Source organism: Bos indicus, chromosome 8 (genome assembly GCF_029378745.1).
Source record: "Bos indicus isolate NIAB-ARS_2022 breed Sahiwal x Tharparkar chromosome 8, NIAB-ARS_B.indTharparkar_mat_pri_1.0, whole genome shotgun sequence".
Classification (NCBI taxonomy): domain Eukaryota; kingdom Metazoa; phylum Chordata; class Mammalia; order Artiodactyla; family Bovidae; genus Bos; species Bos indicus.
In genome coordinates, this window is record NC_091767.1 from 28793451 (window position 1) to 28815349 (window position 21899).

A 21899-nucleotide genomic window follows, 5' to 3' on the forward strand; every position below is an offset into this window, starting at 1 on the left:
ATGAGGGTATAGCCAATTAACAATATTGTGAGTTTCAGGTGAACAGTGAATGGACTCAGCCATACATATATGCTTGTCTTTTTTGTGTGTGTATTTAGAATTTTCCAAGGGAAAACTTAAAACCATAAAATACAAATGTTAATCAATAAAATAAAAAAATTTTCCACAGACCTAACAAGTATTAGCATCAGGAAAATTTCACTTAATTATATGAGTTCACCTTTCTAAAAACATAGTTGGAGAACAAGGAGACAAATGAAACAGGTCCCTGAACACGCAAAGACTCCACAAAGTGCAAGTACTAGAATCTTGCCCTTAACCAGCACAACTCAAGTTTTCATGCAGTGCTTGTTCACCAAATAAACAAAAGGGTAGGGGATAGATGTCTAAAGCTAGGCATAGTGCCAACACAGCAAAGAACAAACATGGGGCTTTGAAGGCAAGTTGACCATGGTCTGAATCTAGCCTCCACCACTCCTGACCCAACAGGGTTAACTTACAACAATGCTCTGACCACCTTTTTCCTACCTGTAAAATGGTGATATTCTTTCCAAAGATCCTGAACTATCAACTAGTGTATTATACAGCTGACACATGATAAGTGCTAAATAATAAGAGGATATTATTTTAATACATGCAAGAGGGAGAAACAATGTAAAAGCAGATGTGTAAATAGTTAAAAATAGGACTATGGGTCATGGTTAGAAAGCTGCTGAAGGCATGAGCGCTGATGTACAAACACACTGAACTAAACAAGTCTGGTTAAAAACACTCCCCAGGGTTCCTGGAGCTAAGACTGATTCCCAGATCTGACTCACTGCTTCGAGCAGTTATCACACGGATGAAATAAGGAGGGTGAATTCATATTTTTCTTATTAAACTCATCTTATAAACTTATAGCTATACCCTTTTTTTTTTCTCATAGGGTAGAGAAACTTTGCATAAGATTGCTTCTCCTTTAAAAGAAACGATAAACCTTTTATTTCCTAGTGTGCATACAGACTTGAGATTCCAGTTGTTTCTCTTTAGTGTTTATCTCCAAAAGCACCAAGCTGACAAACCTGAAGAACCCCAGTATCTTATAACCATTTTCAATGTAACTCAGAAAGTATGCTGCTCTCCATGCCAGTCACCAAAAAGACTGGAACACAGCCAGTCTTGTGGGGCAGACAAACGTATCAAATAGTATCGCATATTATTACAAAGCATTAGAATCGATACATGAAACATGCCAGAATGGCAAACAGAGGACCCTCAAGAAGAATCTCATAAATGACAGTAAGGGCTTCCCACCCGTGTTCAAACACTCAGAGGCATAAAACAGTATGGTATGCTTGAGGAAGATAAAGTCACTGTGGCCGAAGCCTAAGGTGTAAAAGGAGGGCGGGTGAATAGTATAGAAAGTTAACTTGTGAAACACTTCACAAAAGGCCTTATTTGTCAGCCTAAGGAGCTTGGACTACAGACAATGGAGAACCACTGAGATGTTTGGATTGGAGAATCATAGGATCAATTTTTTAAACATTTTATTCTCTTAGAGCGGTTTTAGGTTTACAATAAAACAGGAAGGCAGAGGTTTCCCATGCAGCACACATGCATGGCCTGCCTGCATTATCAACACCACTCACCAGAATGATACGTTTGTTACCAAGGATAAACCTACAACAACACATCACAATTACCCAATGTCCAGAGAGTTCCCTCTTGGTATTTGATTTGTTTTTAAAAGACATCTTGAGTGGCATGTATAGGACAGTCTTAAGGTGGGAAAACCAGTTAAGAAGTCTCTATAATAGTTCCTGGAGAAGACGCTGAGGGCCCAAACTAAAGCACACAGCAGTGGAAAAAACAGAGTCTGGAGCTATTAAGGCAGAATAAAGAGGAGTGGAAAAGGAGAGTTTCATCTGAAGAAAAAGGGAGATGGTAGAGTAATGAGTTCAAGACTAAACGTTGAGCTTGAGGTATTCTGGTTCGTTTATTTATTCAACAAGGACTTGACCACTTCCTCTGTGCCACACATCATCACAGAAATACACCTCTGTATTCCTAATTTCTAAATTCCTCTGTATTCCTATATTCCTAAAACAAAGACCCTACCCTCATGGTTCAAGAGAAGACAGACAAACATATAACTTAACATTAGGTAGTGTTATTAGCAAGTCTGGGGAAGAGAGGGAAAGATCTCTTTGTCAAGGCAACATCAGAAACATTAAGAAATGAAGGAGTGAGCCATCTGAATACCTGGGTGAAAAACAATATCTAAGGTGAGGAAACAAGAGAAACAAAGGCTCTGAGCAAGACCCTGCTTAGCATATATGAGAAAGAGCAAGAATGGCTCATGGTGTGAAGGCAACAAGTGACAAAGAGGGTGTTAAGATATAAAGTTCAGAGGCAGACAGGACCACAAAAAGGACTTTGTATTTTATTCTACATGTAAGAGGAAGCCTCTATAGACTTTCCAGTTGAAAAGCAACAGGGTCTGCCTGATACTTTAGAGTATCATTCTGGCTTGGTGTAAAGGATAAACAGAAGTGTGAAAGGGAGCAGCGGGAATGGTCACTAGGCTACTCCACAGTTCAGGCAAGAGATGACGGTGGTTTCTCAGTCTGCTACCTGTGAAGCAGATACACGGACAGATACTAAACATAATTTGAAAGTAGAGCCAAAGCACTTGCTGACACCTTCCATGTGGGATGAAAAGGAGGCAAAGATGATTCCAAGGTTGTTGGCTTAAGAAACCAGGTGTAGAATGAGCATATTTACTGAGATGGAAACACTGGGGAAGGTACAGATTTGAGGAGGAAGAGAGAACTAGAGTCTGTTTCTGAACATACTAGGTTTAAAGTGGCTATTAGACGTTCAGTAATGGTCAAGGAGGCAATTGGAAAAAATAATTCTGGAGTTTGGAGATACTGAGATTGGAGATAACAAATCTGGACTAGGAATCTGGACAAGTTCACTTTGATTCAAAGGGCTTAGTAACATTCACCGGTTGGGAGGATCAGAAGCATCCAGCAGAGGAGTAAAAAAGTCAGTCGGATAAGAAGAAAATGAGGCGGGTGTAATGTCTTAAAAGCCAAGTTAAGAAAGTGGTTCAAGGAAGAAGGAATATTTACTTGTGTTGTGCTGATTAGAGATCAAGTAAGACGAGAAATGAATCTGTGGCGACAACAATGAAGTGATTTTGGTGGAGTGGTGATGAACAAGAGTGCGTGTAGGACAAAGGGGAGAGAAAAAGAGAAACAATGAGCTGAGGCACTTATTAATTCATGATTCTTGAGTCAGTTTAATGAGAAGAAAACAGAAAAATGAGATGGTAGCCAGAGGAAGATACATGGTAAGAGAAGGTTTTAGGGTAGGAGATAGTACAGTCTATTTGTGTGCTGATGTGACAGGCAACAGAAGGGAAAAGCTGATGATGCAGGAAAAAAGGGGATAGTACAAGAACAAAGTCCTTGGTTATGCAGTGGGGTTGGAATCTAGCAGACACCTAGACTGGCTTTGATAGCAGCAGTTTTAATCCATCCACTGTAACAGGTGGGAAGGAGAATGCATGGGCAGATGGGTAAATGTGGGTGAGAGATGACAGAAAATTCTTTTCTGATAACGTATTTTCTCAGTGAAATAAATAGCAGCTGAGGGGGAGTGATAAGGAAAAGATGTGGGCAGTTTCAGAAGGAACAAAACAGTTACCTTTAAAAGGTAGGTATCAAGGGTGTATCAAGTATAGAGACATGGTAAAAATGTCACGCAGCACTGAGGCTAATGAGAATGTCCAGTAGACACTTACAAAGAATGAGTTTGGAAACCAAGAGAGAAAGAGATTCATAAAGACTGGAGTATACTTAAAACCATGAAAATTAAAACTGGGGGGAAAGCCCAGGAGATGAATTTAGAATAAGAATTAAGATGAGACCTAAGTTATAACGGCATTTATGTGGCTGATGATAAAGGAATGAGCATAAAGAGATTCTGATGGTTCATGTCCAAACTCTATTGGACATACTAATTGTTCCAAACGGCTTTTTAGTGACTTACAGGAGATGCTGTCCCTCTTAAATATGCCAGTAAATCTGAGGTCCTCTGCCAGGGTTGTACCAGCTAATAGAACTTGGTCAAGCTTGCTCTGTGATGAAATTCAGAAGGATCCAGGCCCTACTACATTATTGAGTAAGCAATCCCTTCTGAAAACTGTGGGTGGCCCGTCTGCCTTTCTATCCTGTTTCAGCAAGTATGGAAGGTTTCTCTGTCCTTTTGAGAGCAGCACCCTGGGAAGTACCAGCAAGGCCCAGTGTCACAGGGTATGTCCCTATTTGCTTCTGTCGTGGGTTGAAAGGTTCTTCCGTGGGCAGTGATGCTCTTGGGTGGACTCCAACCCTCTGCTAGGGTCAGTTATGACAGACAAACTCATACAGAGTTTGAAAGAAGAGAGAGTGAACAGCAAATTCCAATGCTACAGTGAGATCAAGTTGTATGCACATGGAAAAGAGACCTATTGGTTGGTACTGTGCCCTTAGAAAGAAGAGTGTACAAAGAATGGTTGAGAAATAAATGGGAGATGAAATCAAAACCAAATATAGCCTCATCTTTGAAAAGGTCTTGATGATAAAAAGAAGGGATAAGCTTGATGGAATGGCACAGAAGAAAGCATTTACTGGAATGCTTATGAGCCTGTAATCCTATTTCCTTAGCTTATGATTATTATTTTCTCCTGTTCTATGATGGTTAGAAATTTTAAAAATCACCTTACTTTGCTGATGTTCTCAGGAGCCTGGTCAGGAGTGTTGCTGAATTCCCCACCAATCTGGAGGTCACTGACACAGCAAATGGAATCCCTCAGTTCCGTGAGCTTTTGACTGCCCAATACCAGCATCGTTTGGTAGGGCTTGTGTTCTCTGTGCTACGAGTCAGACAGTAAATAAATCAGTGTTCACTTAGAGACAAAGCAATTCAACTGTAAATCCTGTCATGACCAGATCTAAATTAAGTTACTGGTTATCTTAAGTTATACCCATAATATGCTGTCCTGAGTTTTCTTAGATTCTGCATTTGTCCACTCAGCATTGATCTTTTAAAAATATTTATTCATTTTATTTATTTGGCTGTGTCGGGTCTTAGCTGCGGTATGTAGGCTCTTCCCTGTGACTGACATGTGGGATCGTTCATTGTGCCACAAGGGCTTCTCTCTAGATGTGGCATGTGGGCTAAGTAGCCCCACAGCATGTGGGATCCTAGCTACCTGACCAGGGACTGAACCCATGTCCCCTGCATTGGAAGGCAGATTCTTTACCACGGGGAAGTCCCAGCATCTATTAATTATAGGTCCAAACTAACTGTCAGCTATTTACCTCTCCCCTGTGATCCAGAGCCCATACTCTGAAACTATCTCTATCCAACTCTCATTATACCAAGTCAGTATTTCTCCTCTGTCCTATGTCAAACCACAGCCAGGTACCAGACAACAAGGACAGCCCCACAGCCCAGAGCCCACAGGAATTATTCAAGCTAGCCAGTCCCAAACTGCTTACTCCGCTCTGCCTTGCCTTTCCTGTGGAAACCAGTAAGGGCTGTGGCCTGTGCTTTCCCCTTGCCTTCTGAATGATCCTGGTACTGCCCCTTTGGTGCTGCATGCCATGGCATACTCTTAGCCCCAGGAAATGTAAATAATGAAAATCTTTCAGTGACACTGGTCTCTAGTGCTGTCACTCAGTCGCCTCCATAAATTAAAATCCTATGAGTACAACAGACACTTGGTGCTGCGCTGCTTATATTTGCCCAAAATTTGCATGTTGGAATCCTAAGGCCCAGTGTGCTGATGTTAGGAGGTGGGCCTTTGAGGGTGATTAGGTCATGAGGGTGGACCCCCTCATGAATGGGATTAGTGCCTTTATAAAAACGATGTGACCTGGGAGAGGGCGCTTACCAGATGCTGGCACCCTGATCTTAGACTTTGAGCCTCCAGAACTGTGAGAAACAAGTTTCTGTTGCCTATAAGCCACCCAGTTTGTGCTATTTTGTTATAGCAGCCAGAATGGACTAATACACGTGGCAATTAAACTTTTTTTTAGTTTAAGTGAAAATTTATAACCAAGTTGCTACTAAAGTGACATTAATATGAAGAGTCTTAGGAATATAATTTCACTGACTTTTAAATTGTCCTGAAAGCTATCTCACTGAAATCAAGGAATCTATACACTACTGACATTTGGTCTTATTAGTTTTGCTTTGCTTTGTTTTCTTTGATTGATAATTTAGGATCTTAATCAAACAGGGTATTAGATTGGTACAAAAGTAATTGCAGTTTTTACACTGTTGAAATTTGTTGTTTGATATTGGAATATACTCTTAAATAAATGTGGTTGTGTTATACATCACATTATTGCACATTTCTCACTTTTCTTTTTTTGCTAATGACTTATTACCTGCTGTTTATTTTATATTTGTTTTAGACTATGGAAATGATGTTAGACAAAAAGCAAATTTGAGTGATTCTCTAATTTGAGTTCAAAATGGGTTCTAAAGAACAGAGACAACTTGAAACATCAACAATGCATTTGGCTCAGGAACTGCTAACAAACTTACAGTGCAGTGCAAAACTTCAAGAAGTTTTACAAAGGAGACGAGAACCATGAAGATGAGGAGCGTGGTGGACAGCCACCAAAGTTGACAAAAACCAGTTGAGGGTTATCATTGAAGCTGATCCTCTTAAAACTACACAAGTTTCCTAAGAACTCAACGTTAACCATTCTACAGCTATTCCTCATTTGAAACAAACTGGAAAGGTGAAAAAGGTGAAAAAGTAAGTGGGTGCCTCATGGGCTGACTGAAAATCAAAAAAACCTTTCTCTCTGAAGTGTTGTTGTCTATTCTATACAACGAACTCTTTCTCAATCAAATTGTGATTTGGGACAAAAAGTGGATTTTATATGAGAACTGGCGACAACCAGCTAAGTGGTCAGACCGAGAAGAAACTCCAAAGAACTTCCCAAAGCAAATGTGCACCAAAAAAAAATCATGGTCACTGGTGTTCTGCTGCTGGTCTGACCACTACAGCTTTCTGAATCCCAGTGAAACCATTTCATCTGAGAAGTATGCTCAGCAAATAGATGAAATGCAACTGTAGCACTGGCAGCCAGCACTGGTCAACAGAAAGGGCCCAATTTTTATGCATGACAATGCCTGCCTACACACCGCACAACCGATGCTTCAAAAGTTGAATCAACTGGGCCACAAGGTTTTATTTTATGTTTATACCTGCCATATTCACCTGACTACCAACTGACTACCAGTTCTTCAAGCATCTTGACAACTTCTTAAAGGGAAAACACTTCCACAACCAGCAGGAGGAAGAAAATGCTTTCCAAGAATTCATCAAATCCTGAAGTGTGGATTTCTATGCTACAGGAATAAAAAAACTTATTTCTCATTGGCAAGATGTGTTGATTGTAATGTTTCCTATTTTGATTAATAAAGATATGTTTGAGCCTAATTATAATGATTTAAAATTCACAGTCTGAAACCACAATTATTTTTGTACCAATCTAATAATTAGTGCTAGCTAACTATACCACAGATGAATCATAAAAGTTTATTCACAAGTGCAATTTATGTACAGTAATATTTCAATGAAATCTTATTAAAGTTTATGATACATCTATGTGGGAAATTAAGAATATATTAACTGCGATAGAGCTCTTTTTACTAGAGATTCCTAAGAAATTCCTGGATACCCCTGACCTGCTAACTTTCTGCATTTTCATCTAAGAAGAGCTGTCCTTAGCTAGTTCAATAACTTCCCAAGAATTTTGAATTGGTGAAAACAAAACAAAACCCTCCTTAACCAGTTTTTCTACCAAAAAAAAAAAAAAAAACCCTCAAGAAATAATACTATCAGAATCACTGCAGATTTACAAACTTTCAGTGGCTACTAGTACAGAAATCAGGTATACATTCCAACACTAACTATAATCCTATTACTTAAGAGATTATATGAAAACTGACTTTATGACATTCTTTGTAAAACAAAGAACTCAAGAAAATAGAATGTCATATAAAACAGCATATGCTTGTGTTTATTTTGGTTCAAATAAGGTTTAAATACACTCTCTGGTAAAAGTCACTCATATTATCTGTAAAGTCCAAAAGGTTTTACTACTGACCTTATGAAAAATCACAGGGTAAAAGATATTTACAGATAGGATAAGCTCTCCTTCTTCAATCATGTCTGCTGAATTCTCAGGCTTTTTCCCTACAGCATGTGACTCCTAAAGAAAGAAAACAATAAGAGACATTAAAATCAGACACTGTGACCCAGATCAGAGGCAGTGTAGAATAAGGGCTATAAGCAAGGGCTTGCATCAGCCCTGGATTTAGCTCCTAATTCTACTTCAAGAAAATTGTTTAAAAAACCTCGCTAAGCTTTAGTTTCATCATCTGTAAAAAAAAAAAAAGAGAGAAAATATTTATTTTACAGAATAGTTTCTGGGAATGTAAAATAAAGCACCTAATAAGATGCTTGGCACTAAGTGCGTAGCAACTGATGATAAAATAGGAGTATCACCTAACATTGGTATAATACTGACATTTACAGTCATTAACACTTTTATATAACTCCTTCCATATTATCACAGCTTCCCTTGTGGCTCAGACAATAAAGAATATGCCTGCAATGCAGGAGACCCAGGTTCGATCCCTGGGACGGGAAGATCCCTGGAGAAGGAAAAGGCAACCCACTCCTATATTCTTGCCTAGAGAATTCCATGGACAGAGGAGCCTGGCAGGCTGCAATCTATGACGTCACGAACAGTTGGATACAACTGAGCAATTTCACCTCCATATTATCAAGAAAGTTATTTGACAGATGAAACTCAGCTTCACCAATTTACCCAGGGTAAATCAGACAGTTAGAATGCAAATACAGATATGTTTCACTCTAAAACCCTGTTTTTACTACAGTATTACATCTTTCAGTGAGTTCAGTTCAGTCGCTCAGTCATGTCCAACTCTTTGTGACCCCATGGACTGCACCATGCCAGGCCTCCCTGTCCATCACCAACTCCTGGAGTTTACACAAACTCATGTCTATTGAGCCAGTGATGCCATCCAGCCATCTCATCCTCTGTCATCCCCTTCTCCTCCTGCCCTCAATCTTTCCCAGCATCAGGGTCTTTTCAAATGAGTCAGCTCTTCGCATCAGGTGGCCAAAGGATTGGAGTTTCAGCTTCAACATCAGTCCTTCCAATGAACACCCAGGACTGATCTCCTTTAGGATGGACTGGTTGGATCTCCTTGCAGTCCAAGGGATTCTCAAGAGTCTTCTCCAACACCACAGTTCAAAAGCATCAATTCTTCGGCGCTCAGCTTTCTTTATAATCCAACTCTCACATCCATACATGACTACTGGAAAAACCATAGCCTTGACTAGACGGACCTTTGTTGGCAAAGTAATGTCTCTGCTTTTTAATATGCTGTCTAGGTCGGTCATAACTTTCCTTCCAAGGAGTAAGTGTCTTTTAATTTCATGGCTGCAATCACTATCTGCAGTGATTTTGGAGCCCAGAAACATAAAGTCTGTCACTGTTTCCACTGTTTCCCCATCTACTTGCCAGGAAGTGATGGGACTGGATGCCATGATCTTCGTTTTCTGAATGCTGAGCTTTAAGCCAACTTTTTCACTCTCCCTTTTCACTTTCATTAAGAGGCTCTTTAGTTCTTCTTCACTTTCTGCCAAAAGGGTGGTGTCATCTGCATATCTGAGGTTATTAATATTGCTCCGGTAATCTTGATTCCAGCTTGTGCCTCTTCCAGCCCAGCATTTCTCATGATGTACTCTGCATATAAGTTAAATAAGCAGGGTGACAATATACATCCCTGACGCACTCCTTTTCCTATTTGGAACCAGTCTGTTGTTCCATGTCCAGTTCTAACTGTTGCTTCCTGACCTGCATACAGGTTTCTCAAGAGGCAAGCCAGGTAGTCTGGTATTCCCGTCTCTTTCAGAATTTTCCACAGTTTATTGTGATCCACACAGTCAAAGGCTTTGGCATAGTCAATAAAGCAGAAATAGATGTTTTTCTGGAGCTCTCTTGCTTTTTTCATGATCCAGCGGATGTTGGCAATTTGATCTCTGGTTCCTCTGCCTTTTCTAAAACCAGCTTGAACATCTGGAAGTTCATGGTTCACCTACTGCTGAAGCCCGGCTTGGAGAATTTTGAGCATTACTTTGCTAGCGTGTGAGATGAGTGCAATTGTGCGGTAGTTTGAGCATTCTTGGGCATTGGAATGAAAACTGACCTTTTCCAGTCCCGTGGCCACTGCTGAGTTTTCCAAATTTGCTATCACATTTAATCCATCACAACATCACACTTCCCTTTATATGTGCTTGGCTCACCAGGCTCCCCTGTCCATGGAGTTCTCAAGGCAAGCATACTGCAGTGGGTGGCCCATTCCCTTCTCCAGGGGATCTCTCCATCAGGGATCAAATGCCAGTCTACTGCATTGTAGGAAGATTCTTTACCATTTGAGCCCCAATAACTATAAAATAGAGGCCATCAGAGTAGACTGGTTAAGAAGGTGCAAAAGATGTTTTAAAAGTAGGTGGGAGTGATGTCATGCAAAATGGCACAGTAGGAAACAGAGGCACAGTAAGCTAAGTCCCTCCAGCAAAGCAACCATGAAGACAGAAAGAGATTAGAATTAACTATTTTGGCATGCTGGACTCTGATCAAACTCTTATATCAATCAGGTGAGTGCCCCAATGAAGAAAAACAGCTGCTGATGTTTCCTAGGTAAGCAGAGGGTATAAACCAACTACCAGGCCCCACTCTTAGCCCCACTGCAGATGTAGAGATAGCAGGCTGTGGTCCTGGAAAAAGTAGCTGATGCCATGATGAGCAATGTGGGATCATGTTCTCCAAAAAATAGGGGTAAGTATGCTGTGGTTGGTCTGGCAATGCTCTGAGGCCCTGGTGCAGAAGCTTGCCTTGGTTCTGGCCCTCTTGTTATGGAGTCCAAGCTTGCTCTGCTCACCCCATGACAAGCCAATGAATCTGAGAGATGAGGTGTTGAGGCAAGGAAAATGACTTTATTCAGAAAGCTAGCAGAGTGAGAAGATGGCAGGCTAGTGCCTCAAAATAACCATCTTATTGGGGTCTGATGCCAGGTTCTTTTATAGATCAGAGATGGCGTGAGGTGAGGAAGCAAAGAAAAAGGCCATTAATCTTGCAAACATCTCCTAAAACGGCAAGCCTCAGTTGGGGGATGTATTCATTTCTTCCTTCCTGCCATCTACAGGAGGACAGGGTTCTGAAAAAAAGGCACTTTTAACAGTCAGGTTGAGGGGCAGGGTCCTTTAAAGCATCCATTACACATGATTATAATAACAAAAGCAATGAAAAGCAAGTCAAAGAAACAGTTGCAACATGGAGTCAGAATTGGCTGCTTCTCTGCAATGCTCTTACCAGCAAGTGGCTTCCCCCAGCAGCATCAACTGGAAAATTTGAAGACAAATGACCCTTTGTGGAGTCATACATTTAAGGAAATCTTGATCAGGTCACTGGTTGACTAGAGATAATGAATCAGAAACATCAGCAACCATATGGGTAGACCTTGAACTACTGTGGGTTCAGCTCCAGACCGCCACAAAAACAAGTATCTCAATAAAGTAAGTCATATGAATTTTTTGGTTTCCCAATGCACATAAGTTATATTTACACTATGCTGTAGTTTATTTAGTGTGTAATAATAGCATCATGTCCCAAAAAACAATGTACAGACTGGAACCATAATTAAAAACACTTGATTGATAAAAAACGCTATCTTCTTTGCCTTCAGTGAGCTGTAGTTGTAATGTTAATGATCAGAGATCACCATAATAAGAATGATATTAATGAAGTAGTTTGAAATATTGTGAGAATAATCAAAATGTGACAGAGACATCAAGGGAGCAAATTCTGTTGGAAAGATGGTGCCAAATAGACTTACTCAATGCAGGGTTGCCACAAACCTTCATAATTAAAAAAAAAAAAACCACCACCACACTACCTGTGAAGCATAATAAAGCACAGTAAAATGAGATATGCTTGTACACAACAAGGACTACACACTGGAAAAATAGTTTGGAAAATTCAAAAGAGCTCTAGCCCTCAACAAGGAAAAAAACACACTCAGAATGTCCAGTTCTCAACAAAAACTTATAAAACACACAAACAGGAAAATATGCCCCATTCACAAGAAAAAAGAATTTGACAGAAACTACCACTGAGGAACTCCAAACATTGAGACAGAACACTGAACATTTCCATGTGGAAATTAAACAATACACTCTTAAAGGACCAATAGGTCAAAAAAGAAACCACAAGGGAAATAACAAAATACTTTGAGACAAATAGAAACAAAAACACAACATTAGAAACTTAATAAGATGCAGCAAAAGCAGTAGAAAGAGGAAAACTTTTAGCTCTAAACATCTACACTGGAAAAGAACAATCTCAAACCAATAACCCAAGTGCATACCCTGCTGCTGCTGCTGCTGCTGCTAAGTTACATCAGTCATGTCCGACTCTGTGAGACCCCAGAGATGGCAGCCCACCAGGCTCCCCCGTCCCTGGGATTCTCCAGGCAAGAACACTGGAGTGGGTTGCCATTTCCTTCTCCAACGCAAGAAAGTGAAAAGTGAAAGTGAAGTCGCTTAGTCGAGCTGACTCTTAGCGACCCCCTGGTCTGCAGCCCACCAGGCTCCTCAGTCCATGGAATTTTCCAGGCAAGAGTACTTGAGTGGGGTGCCATTGCCTTCTCCGAGTGCATACCCCAAGGAACCAGAAAAAGAAAATTTAACCCAAAGCTAGCTGCTGCTGCTGCTGCTGCTGCTGCTGCTGCTGCTGCTGTGAGGCTTCGGTTGTGTCCAACTCTGTGCGACCCCAGGGACTGCAGCCCACCAGGCTCCCCCATCCCTGGGATTCTCCAGGCAAGAGTACTGGAGTGGGTTGCCATTGCCTTCTCCATCCAACACTAGCAGAAGGAAAGAAATAATCAAAACTGACTCAAGAAAAAATATTAAGTATGAATAGAACTGTAACAAGTAAGAAAACTGAATCAAAAATTAAAAACCTCCTAACAAAGAAAAGCCCAGGTCTAGATGGCTTCATGTGAATTTATCAATCCTTCCTAAAGTCCTCCAAAAAATGTGAAAAGGAGAAAATACTTCCTAACTTATTCTATGAGATCAGCACACTCTGATACCCAAGTCAGACAAAGACACTGTGAGAAAACTACAGGTCAATATCCTTTATGAATATAAAGATAAAACTTAACAAAATACTAGCAAATCAAGTTCAGCAGCATATAAAAGGGACTGCATGTCACAAAGCCAAGGGGGACTCATTCTGAGGATGCAAGGGTATTTCAACATAACAAATCACCAAACAGAATGATGGGGAAAAAAAGCATCATCCCAACTGATGCAAAAAAAAAATAAAAATTTCTACAAAAGTCAATACCCTTTCTGATAAAATCATTAAATAAAATAGGAACTAAAGGGAACTTACTCAACATGATAAAGGCCATATATGAAAAACCCACAGCTAAACTAATAAAACGGTTAAAATGTTAAATTTCATGTTATGTAAATTCCTCGGTATTCATCTTAAGTCATTCTGAGGGTTTTACCTAAGAAACAATGGATTAGAAAAGAATGGGTGGTGCAGTGGTAAAGAACCCGCCTGCCAGTGCAGGAGATGTAAGACACATGGGTTCAGTTCCTGGATTGGGAACATCCCCTGGAAAAGGAATTGGCAACCCACTCCAGTATTCTTGCCTGGAAAATTCAATGGACAAGAGGAGTCTGGTGGGCCACAGTCCACAGGGTTGCAAAGAGTCAGACACCACTGAGCACACACTACAGACCAAAACCAGGAGCAGAACAAAAACATCAGAAATAGGGTGGTGAAAGGCATGAAATTAGCCTAATAGAGCAAGACCAAAGTAAAGACAAAAATAAAGGCCGAGCATTGAGAGGAAAATGTGCCATCACGTGAACTTTCTTATTTTCTGCCTGTGCTGCACGACTTACAGGATCTCAGTTTGCCAACAGGGGAGCAAACCCACACCCCAGGTAGTGAATGCGTGGGGTCCTAACTACTGGACTATCACGGAATTCCCCACCACCTGAATTTTATGCGTCTTTTTCTCCTACTAGTCCCAGTGAAGGTTCTCTCATTTGTTTCTAGCTAAGCATATCCAATGTAAACTACCATACAGTTATGGGTAACAGCCAAGAAAGAGATTTTGTTTCATGGGAAAAGGTGGAAAAGACAGGACATTTACCATCTCGTAAGCAAATGTTTCTTGTCTGCAGGCTCGATCTATCCTTAAGGTTTCTTCCCGGTGTTTCAGAAGCCTCTTTCTAACCCTGTTACAAGAAAAATCAGACTTCAATATTTTGCAGGGCTTCAAAAATATCTTTACTATTTAGCTTTTTATTCTGAACTAATTTTAGACTTAAAGAAAGGCTGAAAAAATATTACAGAGTTCCCTTATATCTCTTACCCAATTTTCCCTGTTAACATCTTACCTGTTCAGAGATTATTGAGACCAGGAAATTAACATTAATACAGTATTATTAACTATAAAACTTTTTCAAATTTCACCAATTATTAAGTTTAGTGCTTCTTTTATCTGTCTCAGGATCCTATGCAAACACTTTTTTATTTCTCCTTTCCCCTCCAGTCTTTTAAAGTTCCTCAGTCTGTCTTTCATCATCTTGACACTTTGAAAAAACCCTAATCAGTGATTTTGTAGAATGTCCTTAATTGCTGTTTCCTTGTAATTGGAGTAAGCTTATATTCTTTGGGCAAGAATACCATAAGATCATGTCCTCACTGTATCATCATGAGGTTAACAATGTCATTCATAATATTAATATCTTATTCCTGGAGATACTTAGCTTGTTTAAGTTCCTATCTGCCAGGTTCCCACACTAGAAAGATATTTTCTTTTCCTTTGTACCTGGTAAGTGTTTGGGGGATGGGGGGGAGATACTTTGAGACTATGCAAATCTTGTTTCTCTTGAAACTTTCATCCAGTAATTTATCATTCACTAGTAGATTTCGTCTGCAACATGTATTACTGTGGTTTATGCCTAACAATGATCCTCTATTTTCTCCTTTAACATTCATTTATTGGTATTATGAATATTACCTCTTTCTTCCCACTTATTTATTTGGTTACTTGTATTAGTACGAATTCATAAATATTTACCTTATTCTATAGGTTAAAATCTGTATTGTTATTAGTATTAGTATTGTTATTCGGTTGTTCAAATTATTCTAGCTTTGGCCATTAGAAGCTCCTGTTCTATCAACAAGTTCTCAAAATTTTTGTTTTTCATATTTAACCATTTCCTTATTTTATGGTGCCATAAAATGCTCAAGGCTCACCCTTCAGCATTTTCATGTCTCAGCCCTAAATCAGCCACTCCTGCTAGGAGACCTAGTTCCTTCACTGGAAAGGCTTAGAGACTTGTATCTGAGCATGAGGCATTCTCACTGTCCCTGCAGTCACTGCTTCCAGGACTCTCAGCAGAGTAGGAAACATACTGTGTGTGTGTTCAGTCGAGTCTGACTCTTTGTGACCCCGTGGACTGCAGTCTGCCAGGCTCTTCTGTCCATGAGATTTTTCAGGCAAGAATACTGGAGTGGGTTGCCATTTCCTCCTCCACAGAATCTTCCTGACCCAGGGATCGAACCCGCGTCTCTTGCACTGGCAGGTGGATTCTTTATGACTGACCCACCAGGGAAGCCTCAAAGGAAAAATACACGAAACCACACATGTACACACAGCTGTGTTTCTGTGTTTTTCTGTTACATATTTTTAAATCCATGGTTTAAAGTAATACTTCTAATCCCAAGAATCACAGGATTCATTTTAGCCTTCAACCTTTCCTTGTTTACAATTTTTCTCCACAAGTGAGAAACGCAGCTCCCTGTATCTAAATCTATTTGCTTAAGTGTTTGGTTCTTTAAAATACATGGTTTCAGAACTGCTAACCTGCTAACACCCCTGTGAAAACCACAAATCATGAACAGTTCTTCTTGTCTTCAGCCTTACAACACTGAATCAAAGTATGCTTTTGTACAGAATCAGATTAGATCTTTTTTCCTAATTCTCTTCAGTGTTGTTATGCTATTTACTTGTTACACAATTAGACTAACTACTTAAGTCTCCCCCAACATCCTGGCTGGTTTTAATTGTCTGATTACTTTTGAGGTGTGTAAAAGATATGTGAACCACTACTATGGTTCTAAGAGAGTTATAAAAGAGTTATAAAAAGTATATGTATTTAGAGAAGTGTCATTCCTTCTTTGTCTGGACCACTAACCTGTACCTGTTCCCTCCTTTCTTTCCAACCCTCTCCTATCTACCCACTGTGGGCCACAAACCTCTGCAGTTCTGATTTATCCTCTACTTTGTTTTGTTCAAATACATAGATACCTACAAATTTTCTTAGATTACTTTTTCTATCAGTCTGAGTTCAATTAGGAGAAAAAAATTAAACAGTAGCTAAGTGAAAGTGACAATCACTCAGTTGTGTCCGACTCTTTTCGATCCCATGGACTAAAAAGTCCATGGAATTCTCCAGGTCAGAATACTGGAGTGGGTAGCCGTTCCCTTCTCTAGGGGATCTCCCCAACCCAGGAATCAAACCCAGGTTTCCAGCACTGTGGGCGGATTCTTTGCTGTCTGAATCACCAGGGAAGCCCAAACAGTAACCAGACAAAGCTTAATCTAATGAATTATTAACTTAGGACTGAGGGATGAGGGAATGGCAAGTAAGAAGTAGGAAATCTGGAGAATACAGGAATAGCAGGAATAGGATACGCAAGGCGTATCCTCCCTTGTGCTAAGAAAGAAAACCCAAAGGCGGCTCCCTTTTCTTCCCCCAGGACTCAGATCCAGACCTTGTAGGAGGGGGAACGGCTGTGACTTGCTGAATGTCAGAGAAGTTGCCAGGGTACATCAGTGAAAACTGCTGGAAATCTGCCCGCAAGGGTGCCAGGAAAAGCTTTTATAGGGAGGTTTCAAGTGGAGTGGAGTGGCGGAGAAAGCAGCTGTGTTCCTGACTGCCTGGTAACACAGGAGCTGGGTGCTTGGGAAGCGCAGCAGGTCCTTGCTAAACACTGGACCAAGAAGCAAAACTCTGTCCTCACTAAAGTTTAGCCTGTGCCCTTTACTGACAAAACTTACTTAATACTGTGCCAGCTGGGAAAGGAAAAATATTTAAAGAGCTGAGACTCATTTTTACAGAGCAGGCAACAAGGGAACATTTTTAGATGAAAGCCAATAAATTGATACTCAGTAATATTTCTTACATAAAGGGGAGCATATGCTTTTGGGCTTTGCTTTTTTTTCACAAATCAGTATTGCCTAGAAATCTATTGGTTCATCCTTCCTCATCTTTTAGCACAGCTGTACCATACTCCACTTGTGGATGTCCAATATAATTCCTTCGACATTCTCCTACATATGTGTATTTAGGATATTTCAAATATTTGCAGTTACAAACAATGCTGTAACGAATAACCTTGTGCATAATATACTTTCATATTGTTGGAGGTGTATCTTCAGCAGAGAATGCTAGAAGTTGGACTGCTGAGTCAAAAGTTAAGTGCCTGGGTAACTTTGTGTCGGGCATTACCAGATTTCCCCAGAGGAGCGTTGTCATCAGTTTACGTTTCCATCAGGAAGGTATAAAAATGCCTGCTTCCCCTCAGCCTCCTCAAAAGAATGTGTATTTTAAAATTTGTGCCAGTCTAATAGGAGAAAGGGTTTCCTTCGTGGCTCAGTAATAAAGAACAGACCTGTCAATGCAGACCTGGCTTGGGATGATCCCCTGGAATAGGAAATGGCAACCCACTTCAGTATTCTTGCCTGGACAATCTCATGGACAGAAGAGCCTGGTGGGCTATAGTCCATGGGGTCGCAGAGAGTCAGACACAACTTAGCAAACAACAACAATAAGAGAAAAAAGGTCATTTTAACTTTCATTTCTCTAATAATGAATATGCATGAACATTTTTTCATGTTTGTGAATCATTTTGATCCTTTTGTATGTGTGAATTATTGATTCGTATCTTTTTCCCATTTTCCCTTTGGGTTTTTGGTATTTGTCCCTTAACTTTTAAGGGCTTATGTATTAGGGTTATTTTCTCCAAGTTTGGCAGCATTTGACTTTATGGTGCTTTTTTTTCTCATGCAAAAATTTACATGTTTATGTAGTCAATTTTATCAATCTTTCCCTTTTATTATCTCTGGGTTTAAATCACAGTTAGAAAGCCTTTCACTATACCAAGGTAGGTATGTTTCATTCTCTACATTTTGATCCCAATCCCTTTGGAGTTTATTCTTGTGTACAGTGTCATACTAAACTCCCATATGCATTTGAATCTAACTGGACTTTCTCTTTTATTCTAAACGTCTATTTGTCTACTCATGAGCTAGTAACTATTCTAATTATAAAGACTTTGTCGTATATTTTAATATGTAGCAAAATTACTAGAAAGTCACAATTTTCTTCCCGCCACCCAATTTTTCCTAGTTATTCTTGCAAATATTCCATATGAAATTTATTATCAACTGTCTTAACTCCATGAAGGAACCAATACTTTGGTATTTTTATTGGGATTGTCCTTAATCTGTAAATTAACTTAGAAAGAACTGACAACAGCATAAAGCTGAGTATTTCTCTCAAAGAACAGAGGATATCTTTCAATTTTTTTCAAGATTTCTTCTGAGTCTTTCAGGAAGGTTTACAATTTTTGTTTACCTCAGCTTTACACATTTCTTGTTAAATGTATTCTTAAGTGTTTAATCTTTCTGACTACTGTAAATAGGAATTTTCTCCACCATTATGTCCTCTAGTTGTTTATTGTTTATATGAAGGCTATTATTTTTTATATATCAACTTTGTATCCTACCCTAACACTAAATTCTTTCGTTTTTGGCCTGTTTTAGCACTTATTTCTTTTCCAGGTAATACCATTTTATCATTCACAAATAGAGCTAATTTTTCTTCTTCATCTACTCTTACGTTTCTAATTGATTTCTTTTGTCAAACTGCATGGCTAATCCAACAGTACAAGGCTGCAAAGTAAGTGGAGATACTAGGCATGCTTGCCTTACTCCAGATCTTAGTAAGAATACCTGTACTGCTTTAATGCTTCTCTATTAAATAAGATACTAGCTTTACAACTAAGGCATACATATTTTACCATGTTGGAACAGTAGCCCCGTTAGAACAGTTCCATGTTGGAATGGCCCATTTTTTGAGTAAATTTTAGCTTTATTTTGTTGTAATCAGTGTTGTTTATATTTCTACTCTATGTATGGTACTGATTTTTCCTTTGTGACCTAATATAGAGCCAATTCTTCTGAATGTGCCAGGTAGTCTCTAACACAGGTTATAAATTTTATGTATATATTATATATATAGATATATATATCCATATCCATAAGACATATCCTACTCATTAGAGCTCTCAGTTGATCTGTCTTGTGCTGAGATTAGTATATTAAGGTGCCCTATTGTTAATGCATTTCTAGCTAATTTCTTATATCCCCTATAGTTTATTTTATAAAGCTTATATTCCCTATGGTTGTTTTATATTATTTGGTGTATATATAAGTATTTTCTCTTAACTGTGGTTTGTGGTTTTTAGCGTTAAAATGTGTCCTTTGTCAAGTGTAATGTTTTTGAGGCTTGAACTTTATTATTCTGATATCAAGACTATTGTGTGCATGTGCTAAGTTGCTTTAGTCATGTCTGACTCTGTGTGACCCTACGGACTGCAGCCTGCCAGGCTCCTCTGTCCATGGGATTCTCCAGGCAAGAATACTGGAGTGGGTTGCCATGCCCTTCTCCAGGGGATCTTCCCAACCCAGGAATTGAGCACACATCCCTACGTCTCCTGCATTGGCAGGCGGTTTCTTTACGTTGGCGCCACCTGGGAAGTCCATCAAAACCATTAATTACATCTGCTCAATTTCTTTCCATTCATCTGATATACATTTGTCCCACCACTTATTTTTAGTCTCTCTGGATTACTTTATTTTAGATGTGTTTATTGTCTCTTCAAGGTTTTTGTTTTGTAAGCCTAAACTACTTTCATAAGGCTGTAGAAAAACTGATGCCTATGGCCTCAATTCTATTACATTTCCTAATTATACATATTTTGTTATATTAGCTGTTTTTTTCCATTATGAGATGTGTTTTTTTTTGCTTGTCTCTTTTTTAGAAATTGGGAAGAAAGGCCTGGTATTTGCATTTTTGTTATAGAGTTGATAATTCTGGGTTAATTTTCCTAGGTAAGCAGTGAGACCTTTTAATTTGTAGATTTGGGTTTTCTTCCCAATTCTGGAAATTTTTCTTAGATTATATTTTTAAATATTCTATTTACAAGCTATTGAATTAAAAACAATGTTGCTTAACCTTCTGGGGTGACAAGTTTCAGTAGCACCCATATAGTAACAACTCTCTTATTCCTAGGAATTAAAATCTCTTTAAGCAGTAATAAAAATTTCAAAAATGCTGAAGATAAGTTATTCAGCTTGGTACGGATCAGGGAGAGCAGCAGTCTATCAACTGCCTTTTTCCTCTTAACATACATAAAAAGGAGTCCAGTAGCTCCTTCGGGGAAAATAAGTGCTAGAAATGTATTTTATGCCATAATCAAGGGGTCATGTACTTAGGTGCTGTTTTTCCTTTTATGTATTTAATTTATTGGTAGGGAGAAGAAAGGAAGGTTTAGGAGGGGAAAAGAAAGCACAGATACAGATTTTTGGCTTTTTGAGTAAGTCTGATTTACTTATGGTACTGTTTAGATTAATATTAGTTCTATTTTAAATATGTTTTAAAGTACATCAAAATAATCCCAGCTAAGAAATGCTGCACTAACTCCTTTTGCATTAGATTATACATATGCTGCTGCTAAGTCACGTCAGTCATGTCCGACTCTGTGCGACCCCATAGACGGCAGCCCACCAGGCTCCCAGAATCCCTGGGATTCTCCAGGCAACAATACTGGAGTGGGTTGCCATTTTCTTCTCCAGTGCATGAAAGTGAAAAGTGAAAGTGAAGTCCCTCAGTTGAGTCCAACTCTTCACGACCCCATGGACTGCAGCCCACCAGGCTCCTCCGTCCATGGGATTTCCCAGGCAAGAGTACTGGAGTGGGTTGCCATTGCCTTCTCCTGATTACACATATAATTCTACTCAAATTTCCCATGGAAGGGACCAGAAGACAACCAAGGTGATTCAGTTGACTCTAGTAACAGAAAATAGCCAGTGTGTGAAGTAGTCTGAAAATTACCATTTCATATAGCTTAATAAAGTCATTATAAGCCAATGAGCATGTCATTATAGCCAAAAAAAAGCCTACTTTATAATTACCATTGACTTTCTTTTAGTCAATCTCAGAAAAAAATCACTTCCTTAGGTTCATACAAGTTTCATTTATCCCACTCATTCTACAAATATCTACTGACTCCCTATTATATGCCAAAATTCTAGGTATGGGGGACATGGCAGTGCATGTGACAGACACTATTTATGGACCTTTTAAGTCTAGAAGACAGAAAATTAAATAAGTGTGATGAATATTTCGATAGAGAAGAATTGGGGACCACATGAACATAACAGGGAAGCTAGATAGAGTCCACAGTCCTTCAGCTAACACTTGAAAAATGAGCAGAAGTCAGCAAGACCCAGGGATAAGGAATCGTGAGTGTTCTAGGCAAAGATCTAGGACGAGAGAGCACATTCTAGGAACAGAAAAAGTGTAACATGGCTGGAGCGCATAGAGCTGAAAAGGTCAGCAAGATCCCTTCTATAGAGGCCTCTGTGATCCA

At 39.4% G+C, this 21899-nt stretch overlaps 1 protein-coding gene across 4 annotated transcripts in view; it reads right to left on the reverse strand.

Annotated features, from left to right (window-relative positions):
* SNAPC3 (small nuclear RNA activating complex polypeptide 3) overlaps nt 1–21899 on the reverse strand; it is a 35916-nt gene that overhangs the window by 11401 nt on the left and 2616 nt on the right. For 2 of the 4 annotated variants that reach the window (XR_011568028.1, XM_019965910.2), the window contains exons 3-5: nt 14323–14407; nt 8160–8264; nt 4751–4900 (exon numbers count right to left, since the gene is read on the reverse strand). Coding sequence is in view for 3 of the 4 variants with exons in the window: in XM_019965910.2 (XP_019821469.1) it covers nt 4751–4900; nt 8160–8264; nt 14323–14407 (340 nt within the window). In the remaining variant the exon portion in view is untranslated. Of the gene's footprint in view, nt 1–4745; nt 4901–8159; nt 8265–14322; nt 14408–21899 lie in introns of all 4 variants that reach the window. The other 2 variants (XM_070794523.1, XM_070794524.1) reach the window with 2 other exon arrangements.